A 13,290-nucleotide genomic window follows, 5' to 3' on the forward strand; every position below is an offset into this window, starting at 1 on the left:
TTGTCACCCTCCTGTCACCTCTGGCTAGAGCAGTCGTCACAGTAACACAACACACACTGCCGCTGTGTAACAATGGGATGTCTTCACAGCGCCGCTCAGGTTCCCGGACCTCATACCTGTCATTCCACCTCCCTCAGGCACCCATAAATCAGGCCCACTTCCTGGGGTGATGTCCTTCCTGTTTGCCACCATCTTCCTGAATGAGCTGATCAGGCCAAGAGTCAGCCTAACATGCTAATATTAACCCTGTAACCCTACAAAATAATGTTTGTAGAATGGAGGAACTTAGTTTATGGCGGACCTGAACTCTTGCAAAGGACAGCAGGAAAACATAGAGAAATGCACCTTGTATGTATTTATAGAGTTAACCTGACTAAATCTCCCTCATCTGTGGCTAATCACAAATTATAATTTGATCTCTCAGCTGTGTCAGCTGGCTGGCTGGGCAGAACAGCTAATTTGTAAACACAGGATATTAACAATATGGCTGCTTCCATGAAAGCAGGAAGTAGACACACTGCAGATTTATTGCAGGATTTGTATCAGCTGTAACAAAGAAATTTGGTGGGGTGTGGGTGTCTGAGCACCCTCTAGAAGGAAGACACAGGAGACAAAAAGCGGGAGCCCAATAGTGCAATATGTTGTGAACAATCGTAATACTGAAAAGTAAAACACTACTCACAAAGGTGGGTTGCAGGGGGGCAACCGACCACAGGAAGCAGGTGGAGACAATTAACCTGACTCCACTCTGGGTGGTCACTGCAGACCTGGTTGTGGTCGCTCTCCTTGAAAAAGAAAGGAGACAGACTGCAACCGCGGTAAAACCACGAGTGTCCTGCCTCCACCCCTCAGACTGGAAGAGTATGGGGGTATGGGATGCACAATAAAGGTGAAACCATTATTGTGTAACAAATAAATGTTTTTCTTTAAAGGTTATTATGCTGTCACTTTTCTTTTAGATCGGAGAGCAAGTTCTGAGTTCAGGTTCGCTTTAAAGAAAACCTGCAGTATTTTACGCCAAGCCAGTCCACCATGACACGGTATCCTCAGCTGAAGTCCCTGTACCACCCTCCAGCAAACACAAGCAGACATGCATAATACCTGTATGGTGTGACGCAGGATGTGTGCCCACTTCGTAAAATTCTCAGAACCTTAATATACTCCCAGTTAGTTGTAACGCATGAAGTGTCTGCTAGCTGTGTTATGTTTCAGTGTGGGGTAGAGTAGAAGCTATTTTGTGGAAATGTGGAGAATTTTTATTATGTGTTTATTTAGCACTGACAATCTGCAGCACATTGCAGAGTACATAGTCATGTCACTGGCTGTCCTCAGGTGAGCTCACAATCTAATCATACTATAGTCCTAATAATACATCCTATCATAGTCTAAAGGTGCCCATACATCTAGCGATGTATGGGCAGACTGACTAAGAGACAGATCTTTTTATGATTGCATGAAATCTATCAGGAATCGGCCTAGCAACGCCGCCTCCGACACTTACCTGAGCGCCCCCCAAATGTAAATGCCCCCCATGCTTGTGCGGTCTAAAATCTCTCCTGTCCCAATGCTGCGACTCCTGGCTCCCTCCGCCGTCACCCCCGTGTCTGGCTGCACCAAGTGCCACCACGTGGTAGTGTTGGCACATGGATGATGCTACACGGTGTTAACAGCGGATGATGCCAATTTTTATGTCTGTTTAACCGCAATGTAAAACTGACAATGAACAGATTTTTTTTTATAAATGGGATCTGTTCACACTTGTGAATCTGCAATGGATCCGTTGGATCTGCTACGGTAAGTGGAACGCACTCTTGTGCTGTCTGTGATTTTACCCTGAGAGCGGATGCTTCTCTCATATAGCCTATGGTGGAAATGCATCTGCTCCAGGCACCAACCAGACCACAAGAGACCACCAGAGTGGACACTACACTGTTAAGGAAATCCTAAAGACAAAGTGCAGTGCACAACATTAACTTACATGTTAGACACACTTTTCACAACTGCGATGCAACATCTGGATACTGAATAAACAACAAGTCCTTTGCAATACAAGTAGAAGTAATATCCAGGAGCAACACTTAAAAGGAATGTCCAGGCTCTGTAAAAAAAAAAAAATTACTTACCTGGGGCTTTCTCCAGCCCCTGGCAGCTAACATGTCCCACGCCGCAGCTCTGCTCTCAGCTGCTGGCTCTGGGTCCCCGCCGGTGCAGAGGTCCACCTCGTGAGGTCGTCCTCTACTGCGCCTGCACTAGCGCCACTGTCAATCAAGTCCACACTGTCCGGAGTGTACTGCACAGGCGCAGAACTACGCAGAACTCCGGACAACGTGGACTTGATTGGACTTGATTGACAGCGGCGCAAGCGCAGTAGAGGACAACATCACGAGGTCGGCACCTGCAGCGGAGGGCGGAGCTGCGGCGCAGGAGATGTCAACTGCCAGGGGCTGGAGGAAGACCCAGGTAAGTAGATCCCTTTGACACTTTAAAAAAAACTCTTGAACTTTAATATTTCCTCGTAATGCAGTATAAACAGTAGACAGTAAAATACTGTACGTATCAGCACATGATCACATAGGAAGGAGGTGGGGTAGAGACTTGACAATGTTTTGCCCTGCAATTTGGGCTTTTTCAAGACACTACACTGTCTGCTCCCGGTGGCCATTTTAGTCATGATCAAGTGGGAACCTAGTTTTACTGTTTTTAATCCTTACCTGGAATTTTTATGTTCTGTAACAATAGGATGCAGGCTTTTGGAATATAACCTTGTTCTCACTCCTCCCCTCCTATCTTGAGGACACCATCATCCTAGCTGCACAGCACTAGCACTCTTCTAGCACCTGAGCTATTTGGAGAAACTAATGCTGCCCCTGTGCAAACTGTTGGGAACATTAATACACTTCCCATGATTCTTAGTAATGACTGTTAGCTGCCAATACTCAGCTGATAATGCTGAATCCAGATGACTGCTCAGTTTGTAGCTCCGCTGGCCATTGGGCAGTAAAGAAAGGAGTAGAAACAAAGCAATTCACCCTTGCCATCGTAAGAAAGGCATTGTGGGGGTTCCTATACTTTTTAATGTTGGTGGAATCTCTGTGGACCACACCAGGGTCTGCACTGCTGAGTCTACTCGCATCCTCCAGCTCTTGATCAGTGCTGCTCTGTTTGTCTTGCAGCAAATCTACACGTTTGGCAGGAAACTGGGGCAGGGCAGCTTCGGGGTGGTGATCGAGGCCACTCACAAGGAGAGCGGCAAGAAATGGGCCATAAAGAAAGTCAACCGAGAAAAGGTAAGAGAAAGATCCCAGATGGTGGATCTCTGGTCACAGAAATGACACTGTACAGCTTTCAGTGTGACCTGGCTGACAGCCAGTGGCCTACTATTATGTCATTGCTTTAAGAAGATCCCAAAATGCTGTCTGAAAATGCCTATACAGTATTTAGAATAGACTGTGTCTCTAGAGCAGAGTATTGCTGATAGAACATTGGTAATTGTCTATTACTGATATTCTATTATTTGCCCTTCTGTCTCCTAAAATATCCCTATCTACACATACCTAACACTAGCCCTGACAATATCTGTGTTCAGCTGCACTGTAGCCAAGCTCATAACCAATCCCCTCACACTAAACTGAAATCCCTGCCAAAGTCTGCTAATAGATGTGGTATGCTCCAGTATAATGTGGCCCAAGTGTAAGAGTTGGAAGGATAGGCCCTACTTTCCCCTTATGCAGTATCCACATATCTCACAGATTCTGGGTTCCCTAAAGGTAGTCAGTCAGAAACAAACATTCCACCATTTCCTTTGTTTTTAGCTATAGAGTATTGTGCCATGTTGGCTGTCAGTTATGGGTGGAGAGGACACAAGTCCAGCCAGACTGCACATCTCAGTGCTAATAGAGGGGGCATCTGTTTTCTCCAGGCTGGGAGCTCCGCTGTAAAGCTGCTGGAACAGGAAGTCTCCATCCTGAAGAGGGTGAATCATGAGCACGTCATCCACCTGGAGGAAGTCTTCGAGACCCCAAAGGTGAGACTCCTCTCTTTATCACTGTGTCCTCCAGTTCAGACCAGAGAAAGCAGGCAGCCCATTGGCTGAGCTGAAAAGCTGCACTTTTTATTTTTCCTTCCTTCTCTGATGATGAAAATGGCTTATTTGGTACTCCCTTTTGGAATAAGCTGTTAGTACTTGGGACTACACTGGGTGGCACTAGAACTTTTCACTGAGCATTGGAATACATTTCACCGTGCATAGAAGAATTCAGTTTAGAAATTTGGCAAATGCTTAACATTCCTATTGGCCATATAAAATTGACGTTCCACCTCCGTAACTTTTGACTCATTCACCTATAAAACTTTGAATAAGAGAAAAAAAAAGTGTTGCAACCTGCTTGGTTGTTGTAAAGCAACAGTTCTAAGAGGTCCTGTAGTGACAAATAGTAGAACGCAGTAAAGTATTCAGGCTACCCACGTTTACACTAATTATCCTGATTTCAGCATCAGAAACACTTCTTATAGCCAGTGGCTTAGCTTAGGAGCTGTGGGCCCCAATGCAAGTTTTACAATGGGGCCCCCCCAAACACTCTATACATGACAATTGATACGGCGCACCAAAACCTGCCAATGGCAACCACAGTGTCAGAGGTGCAAGAAGGGAATGGGGAGCAGTTTATTAATGATTACCACTATTCAAAGCATCTCTAGAAGAGGTTATTACCAGCACAGAACCATTGAAGAGCTAATACTGCAGTTGAGGGTGGCCCCTCTGGCCCAAGGGCCCAGGTGTGTTCACAACCTCTGCACCCCCTGTTACTACACCACTGCCTATAGCTATCTATTGCTGTATATTGTGCGTAACCACACTCTCCCAGTGATGTTTAGGCTAGGCTAATGATAAATGTGGAATTCTCCTCCCAGATTATTCTAGGAGATCTGGTATATTTTGTACTGGCTTTTGGAATTCTCAGAAACAAACATTATGCAGAGATCACCTGACAGGACTAAAGATGTTGCTGCCTATGATGAATTTCAGAGTACACAGTACTGTGCAAAAGTTTTAGGCACTGTGTGAGGTGTGAAGGCTGTGGAGTCGGTACAAAAATCTTCCGACTCCTCAGTTTATGAAACCATGACTCCGACTCCGGGTAACCGACTCCGACTCCTTAGTCTAATATTTAACAGGGCTGTGGATTTTGTACAAAACTCACCCGACTCCAACTCCTGACTCCTCAGTTTATGAAACCATGACTCCAACTCAGAATCTGGGTGCCCGAAATTACTCCGACTCCTCGACTCCGACTCCACAGCCCTGGAGGTGTGTGTGGCTCGGCCTCAGGTCTTACGCTTGGATTTGCAGTGGATGTACCTGGTGATGAAGATGTGTGGTAGAGGAGTGTGTGTGCCTCGGTCTCAGGTCTCCTGCTTGGTTTTACAGTGTATGTACCTGGTAATGGAGCTATGTGATGGAAGTGTTGGGGTGCGGCTCGGCCTCAGGTCTCGTGCTTGGTTTTGCAGCAGATGTATGTGGTGATGAGCTGTGTGATAGAGGTGTTGGGGTGTTGCTCGGTCTCATGCTTGGTTTTCTAGCAGATGTACCTGGTGATGGAGCTGTGTGATAGAGGTGTTGGTAGGTGTGGCTCGGTCTCAGGTCTCGTGCTTGGTTTTGCAGTGGATGTACCTGGTGATGGAGCTGTGTGATAGAGGTGTTGGTAGGTGTGGCTCGGTCTCAGGTCTCGTGCTTGGTTTTGCAGCGGATGTACCTGGTGATGGAGCTGCGTGATAGAGGTGTGGGTATGGCTTGGTCTCAGGTCTCATGCTTGGTTTTGCGGCAGATGTACCTGGTGATGGAGCTGTGTGATAGAGATGTTGGTGGGTGTGGCTCGCTTTCAGGTGTCACACTAGGTTTTGCAGCGGATATACCTGGTGATTGAGCTGTGTGATATAGATGTTGGTGGGTAAGGCTTGGTCTCAGGTCACGTGCTTGGTTTTGCAGTGGATGTACCTGGTGATGGAGCTGTGTGATAGAGATGTTGGTGGGTGTGCCTTGACCTTAGGTCTCGTGCTTGGTTCTGCAGTGTATGTACCTGGTGATGGAGCTGTGTGATAGAAGTGTTGGTGGGTGTGGCTTGGTCTCAGGTCTAGCTCTTGGTTCTGCAGTGTATGTACCTGGCAATGGAGCTGTGTGATAGAGGTGTTGGTAGGTGTGGCTCGGTCTCAGGCCTTCTGCTTAGTTTTGCAGCAGATGTACGGTACATGGTGATGGAGCTGTGTGATAGAGGTGTTGGTATATCTGAGGCACGATCTTAGGTCTCTCTTTTGTTTTTTTTGGCGGATGTACCTGGTAATTAAGCTGTGTGATAGAGGTGTTGGTGGGTGTAGCTCAGTCTCAGGTCTAGCGCATGGTTTTGCAGCGGATGTACCTGGTGATAGAGCTGTGTGATAGAGGTGTTGGTGGGTGTGGTTCAGTTGCAGGTCTCGTACTTGGTTTTGCAGCAGATGTACGTGGTGATAGAGGTGTTGGTATGTCTGTGGCTCGATCTTAGGTCTCTCGCTTGGTTTTGCAGCGGATGTACCTGGTGATGGAGCTGTGTGATAGAGGTGTTGGTGGGTGTGGCTTGGTCTCATGTCTCGTGCTTTGTTCTGCAGTTTATGTACCTGGTGATGAAGCTGTGTGATAGAGGTGTTGGTAGTAGCGGCTCGGTCTCAGGCCTTGTGCTTGGTTTTGCAGCAGATGTACCTGGTGATGGAGCTGTGTGATAGAGGTGTTGGTGGGTGTGGCTCGGTCTAAGGTCTTGTGCTTGGTTTTGCAGCAGATGTACCTGGTGATGGAGCTGTGTGATAGAGGTGTTGGTGGGTGTGGCTCAGTCTCAGGTCTCGTGCTTGGTTTTGCAGCAGATGTACCTGGAAATGGAGCTGTGTGATAGAGGTGTTAGTAGGTGTGGCTCAGTCTCAGGTCTAGTGCTTGGTTTTGTGGCAGATGTACCTTGTGATGGAGCTGTGTGATAGAGGTGTTGGTAGGTGTGGCTCTGTCTCAGGCCTTGTGCTTGTTTTTGCAGCAGATGTATGTGGTGATGGAGCTGTGTGATAGAGGTGTGGGTGTAGCTTGACCTTAGGTTTCTCACTTGGTTTTGCAGCAGATGTACGTGGTGATGGAGCTGTGTGATAGAGGTGTTGGTAGTAGCGGCTCGGTCTCAGGCCTTGTGCTTGGTTTTGCAGCAGATGTACCTGGTGATGGAGCTGTGTGATAGAGGTGTTGGTGGGTGTGGCTCGGTCTCTGGTCTCGTGCTTGGTTTTGCAGCAGATCTACCTGGTGATGGAGCTGTGTGATAGAGGTGTTGGTGGGTGTGGCTCAGTCTCAGGTCTCGTGCTTGGTTTTGCAGCAGATGTACCTGGAAATGGAGCTTTGTGATAGAGGTGTTAGTAGGTGTGGCTCAGTCTCAGGTCTAGCGCTTGGTTTTGTGGCAGATGTACCTTGTGATGGAGCTGTGTGATAGAGGTGTTGGTAGGTGTGGCTCGGTCTCAGGCCTTGTGCTTGTTTTTGCAGCAGATGTATGTGGTGATGGAGCTGTGTGATAGAGGTGTGGGTGTGGCTTGACCTTAGGTTTCTCACTTGGTTTTGCAGCAGATGTACGTGGTGATGGAGCTGTGTGATAGAGGTGTTGGTAGTAGCGGCTCGGTCTCAGGCCTTGTGCTTGGTTTTGCAGCAGATGTACCTGGTGATGGAGCTGTGTGATAGAGGTGTTAGTAGGTGTGGCTCAATCTTAGGTCTCTCGCTTGGTTTTGCAGCGGATGTACCTGGTGATGAAGCTGTGTGATAGAGGTGTTGGTGGGTGTGGCTCGGTCTCAGGCCTTGTGCTTGTTTTTGAAGCAGATGTATGTAGTGATGGAGCTGTGTGATAGAGGTGTGGGTGTGGCTTGACCTTAGGTTTCTCACTTGGTTTTGCAGCAGATGTACGTGGTGATGGAGCTGTGTGATAGAGGTGTTGGTGGGTGTGGCTCGGTCTCAGGTCTAGCGCTTGGTTTTGCGGGGGATGTACCTGGTGATGGGGCTGTGTGATAGAGGTGTTTTTGGGTGTGGCTCGGTCTTAGGTCTAGCTCTTGGTTTTGCGGTGGCCGGTGGATGTACCAGGTGATGGAGCTGTGTGATAGAGGTGTGGCTTGACCTTAGGTCTCTCGCTTGGTTTTGCAGCGGATGTACCTGGTGATGGAGCTTTGTGAGGGTGGAGAGCTGCGAGAGATTCTACAGCGGAGGAAGAGATTCTCAGAGAGAGAGACCAGATACATCATCCACAGCCTGGCCTCTGCCATCGCCTACCTGCACAAGAATGGTGAGTGTGTGGGGATTACTTATACTATGGGATCATTTACTAAGCCTGGAAAAATCAATGATCAGCAGACCTGAACTGGATTTGATGAACAGTTTCTGCGGTTAGTTGGTAGTCTGTAGTTCTCATCTGGCACCACCTGCTGGTTACTATCAGTCATTGCAGAGCATTTTAAATCGCTTCATCCAGCTCTGTAGAAAACATTCTGCTGGACTATTTAACATTAGTGCACCATTTTGTATGATTGAGCTGTTTAGTTTCACTGTTATTCGGAATGTTGGGGTTGGGAATGCTGTCAGAAGGAAGTGAACAAATAGGTTGAATACATTTGTCAGTCCTGTCAGTTAAGAAGTTTAGTTTTTTTCTAAGGGCTCTTTTACACTAGGTGTGATCCAATCCAAAAATGGTATTGCGCCCATTTTACCAAACTCTACAGCACCGCAATTAACATGCAATCATGGTGCTGTTTTTCTGCTAGTGCAATTTGTTTTTCCTGAACCACAATCACCTGCGAGATTTTTGGTGCCTTGGCACCGTACCCGACCAATCACTGCGCAGTTGCAGCAAAATCGTGGTAGTGTAAATAAAACCAAACGTTATTGCGCATGCAAACTTATTACCTAGTGGAAAAGGAACATTAAGCTACGTTCACAGTGGCTATTGCATTGCATACCTTGTTACAGCAGGAACACAACAAATTGGAAAAATAGCATCACACAGTGGCGCTGCACATTCTGCTCCCATTACGTTAGTTACAGAGAAGCTTACAGTCAATGAAAAGTATGTTTCACTTTGATTGTTAACACTTGCGTTTATCTCAGAGGTGGGCAAACTTTGCAGACGGCGGGCAACATTGTAAGTGGAGCGGTCATTACACGGTTAACTTACCTAATCACCGCTTCCAGTTCAGATCCCAATGGCCACAGCGGCATCATGTGACATGCCATCAGTACGTGCCAGTGTGTCAGATGATGCTGCTGTTGCCACTGAGATCGATGCTGGCGAGTTAACCATGTAATTACTGCTCCGCTTGAAATTCTGCAGGGAAGGAGGAGAGTATTCTGTCCTGCCGCTGGAGCATAGCGCTTACGGGCTGGGATAGCAGTAACGCACTACATGCGCTACCTATGCACTGCGTTACAAGGCCGTATGCTGTTATACCGCAACACACCAGCTGCACTGTGAACGTCACAAAGGTGGTGCATTGCAATGCGGTAAGCCGTGTTACAAAGCGGCTGTTACACAGCACCACAACGCACCATTGTGAACCAGGCCTTACTCCAAGGCTGAATGATCCATCAACCCTGGCCTGTGTTTAATAAATAATGTCTCCTATTAGCTGGGAACAGCTTGCTGGTGCTCTTCTGGGTCATACCAAACAACAGAGCAGGTAGCTTAGAGATCATCACTGAGCCCCCCACTCCCACCCCCTTGGGTGCTAGTGATAATGGAGGCAGGTGCATTAGCAAGTGGGTGGGCGGAGTTTGGACAATACCACTCTCCAGAGTCTGCAGGGAGAGCTAGACCATTATTGCTCCCCAGGACAGAAATATTAGTTGTCCTCAAACAGTAGCGGCGGGCAGACATGTGACTGACACAGGTCACCGCTAAACTAACGTACTTAGGGATCTTTTTTATTCTAGAGAATTATTTCTAGCATACAGGCAGGGGATGTCCCTGCAGACAGTTCTGCACCCCTTATAACCATATTTGTGTCCTAGTACAGATATCGTCCACAGAGATCTGAAACTGGAGAACATTTTGGTGAAGAGCAATGAGAGCGGCGAGGATGAGGAGATGATGGTGAACATTAAGGTCAGTGTGAGCTATTTTCCAGCATGCAAATCACTAATAACATAGAACTGATTTCTGCTATGAGTGTAACTGAGCGTGATTCCAGGGAGATGACAGAGGTTTCAGGCTGGTTTCACACTGTAAACCAGCGTCGCTTTTGCCGCACTGCATCGCCAAAAACTGGCCTTCAGGGAACACGTCAGTACACGATGTTCCCTGTCTGACCACCAGCCAAGCAGGAAGTGATGCGCACTTGCAGTCACTTCCTGCTTCAGGTATGTGGAAGCGCATTATAAAAATACGATTCTGTGCATGCGCCTCGCCAACTTTTACAAAAAAACCTGTGTCGCCATAGACTAACATGACTTCCAGTCTGACGCAGATTGCCACAGGTCGCTGCGGGTACCGCATGGTAACCTAGTTCTGTGCTAGCGTTAAATTTGGCACCTCCGGCGCAGCGTACTGCAACGTGGGAAGTATGAACTTCCCCATAGGGTTACATTAGGCTGCGGTAGCAGTGTGGTAATTTGCCGCAAAGCACTGTGCCAGTGTGAAATGGCCGAGGGTCTATTTATGCATGATTAAGTGGTGGTGGCTGCTTGAGGAGAACAGATCCAGTAGGTGGATTGTATGGCTCCTCCGCCTCTCAGCAATACATGCCCAATTGGTGACAATCTCTGATCTGAAGTTCAGTCACAAAGCTGGGATTTCACAGAGCAGTCTCACTAAATTATTTGTCGTACTGTAATTAAACATATGTCTCCATGCCCGTTTCTAGGGGCGGACGGGACAGGGCATTGCCTGGTGCGCGGATGCGGAGTGCGCAGCAGGAGAGGAAAATGACTCATCCATCTGCGATCTACAGGAGCGGTATCTCATTACTGCTCCTATCCAAGGTTTCCTGTTGCACTGGCTACAGTGCCCCCGTGATGTCATTATAGGGGGTGCTGCTGCCAGTGTGACAGGACGCCTTGTCTAGGAGCAGGAAGGAAATGTGGTGGCTGTGGACCGCAGATAGGTGAGTTATAATCTGCTCTCGTTGCGCACTCTCTGCATTCACACTTCCTCTCTCTGTCTGGCTAAACTCGGAGGGGGGGGGCTCTCTGGCTGTATGGGGGGGTCTCTCTGGGTATGTTGGGGGCTCTCTGGCTGTATGGGGAGACTCTCTGGCTATATGGGGGTGCTCTCTGGCTGTATGGGGAGACTCTTTGGCTGTATGGGAGCCTATCTAGCTACATTGGAGCTCCCTGGCAATGTGGGGGGCTATCTGGCTATATAGGAGCTCTCTGGCTGGAAGGGGGGGGGGGCTCTCTGGCTACGTTGGGGGCTCTCTGGCTGTTTGGGTGGCTCTCCGGCGATATGGTGCGCTCTCTGGCTGTGTCATAGTCATAAGTTCTGACACATTGTGGCACTCATCACCTCAAACACCATGGCTGCAGTCAGTTCCAGACACGGACGTTTTTCCGCTCTCAGTTCATGTATAAATGGCATGCGACTCCCAAACAACCAGGCTGCTGAATACAGCCTCTATAGTCCCATGCGTCACACAGGAGGAAGGGAATCATGGGCATGAAAATAAAATGCTATTTGGGAAACCCTACATGAGCCCAGTCTGCAACACAAAAGGTGTGGCCATGGAGCAGTTGAGTTGTAATGTGTGTGGGTGTCTTCACTGACTTTTCATGCCATTCTGATACTTCAGACTCATTGGTTGTTTCTGCTGTCAGGTGACGGATTTCGGTCTGGCGGTGCAGAAGGGTGGAGTTGGTGGCGAGAACATGCTGCAGGCCACGTGTGGCACCCCCATATACATGGGTGAGTCTGCGGGGTAGAGGTGGATGACGGCTGGGAGGTCTGGGGCATGGCATGCACAGAGGATCTATGGGAAATACCAAAATAACTTGCATCTGATAGGTTCTGACAAGCAAAACAGATACATTAAAGTAGAATTCCGACCAAAAGGGGTTTCTTTTTTTAACTAATTGTAAATATTGCCTCACCTCCCTTTATGACTGGCACTACTACGTAATATTATCAGTATGTAAGTGCATAGTATATAATATACTGTATGCTGCCTAATAAATTATGCCACATGTTGTGCAGTGCTGGACAATGACATGGGAGGAAATTACCTTCCCAGTCCAGTTTACAGCCTAAAGCCTTGTATCCACATGCGCCTGTTGCCCAGCAGAGATGGGGAGTGACAGTTCAGGGCTGAGTTCTGTTGCTGTGGAGGGGGGAGCGGAGAAGAGAGGGCCAAACAGCACAGGCCACTTTGGAGTGGATGGGGCCATTGAAGAGATTTGCAGAGGAGCAGCAGATGAGGAGTGGCGGAAGGGGCCATTGAAGATATTTCCCGAGTGGATAAGCAGATTAGGAGTGGTGGGAGGAGTCACTGAACTAATCTGCAGAGAGGAGCAGCAGATGAGTTGTGGGAGGGGCCATGTGAAGATTTGCAGAGTAGAGCAGGAGTTGTAGGCGGAGCCAGACCAGAGAGTTGTAGAGAGGAGTAGCAGAATGATCCAGAACACGTGTCAAACTCTGGCCCGCGGGCCAAATTTGGCCCGCAGCGCCAGAAAACCTGGCCCGCCACTGATTTTAAATTAACATTGGTTTTGGCCCGCGGCGCTTTAAAAGTTGGCCCGGCCACACTAGCGGCTCCGCCCCTTCCCGTCCGTCATCTTCCTTCACACTTGCTCTGCCCACTCCGCCCTCCTATTCCGATGAGTGATACAGCGTGGCTACACTCTATCACTCCCCTTTTTCACCCGCCTGCCTGATGTCTCTTTATCCTCGACCGCCGCTCCTTTATCTCCTGGAGTCGGCAGCCGGTCACCTCAGTGCACTCCCCCTGATCCTCTTCGCTGCAGGCATCAGCCGTGATGTGAAGAGAGCAGCTCTGACCAAGTAGGGACGTACACAGGAAGTAATTACTTCCTGTATGCGCGACGTTACCGGGGGAGCCGCTCTTCTGTCTTTCTGTCACGGAAGCTGCATCGATGCCTACAGTGAAGAGGATCAGGGAAGCAGACTGGGGTGCAGGACCGGTGTGGTGAAATTTTTTGCAACTTTATCAGATTTTGCAACCGGTTGCACTTATTTATAGGTATAGCTATCAGAATGTGCAACCTAACCATTGACTTCAACCTATCTGTATCAGAAAATGCAACCCAACCAA

General features: G+C 48.4%; 1 protein-coding gene and 1 long non-coding RNA gene across 5 annotated transcripts in view; one reads left to right on the forward strand and one right to left on the reverse strand.

Moving 5' to 3' along the window:
• Positions 1-13,290, forward strand: part of STK33 (serine/threonine kinase 33) — a 170,336-nt gene that overhangs the window by 120,710 nt on the left and 36,336 nt on the right. For all 4 annotated transcript variants that reach the window (XM_068260766.1, XM_068260764.1, XM_068260767.1 and 1 more), the window contains exons 4-8: positions 3,174-3,287; positions 3,920-4,024; positions 8,183-8,321; positions 10,045-10,133; positions 11,840-11,927. In XM_068260766.1, the coding sequence (XP_068116867.1) occupies positions 3,174-3,287; positions 3,920-4,024; positions 8,183-8,321; positions 10,045-10,133; positions 11,840-11,927 (535 nt within the window). The remainder of the gene's footprint in view (positions 1-3,173; positions 3,288-3,919; positions 4,025-8,182; positions 8,322-10,044; positions 10,134-11,839; positions 11,928-13,290) is intronic.
• Positions 1-13,290, reverse strand: part of LOC137538533 (uncharacterized) — an 834,068-nt gene that overhangs the window by 59,388 nt on the left and 761,390 nt on the right. The window lies entirely within an intron of this gene.

The sequence above is a fragment of the Hyperolius riggenbachi genome, chromosome 11 (assembly GCF_040937935.1).
Source record: "Hyperolius riggenbachi isolate aHypRig1 chromosome 11, aHypRig1.pri, whole genome shotgun sequence".
NCBI classification, from domain to species: Eukaryota; Metazoa; Chordata; class Amphibia; order Anura; family Hyperoliidae; genus Hyperolius; species Hyperolius riggenbachi.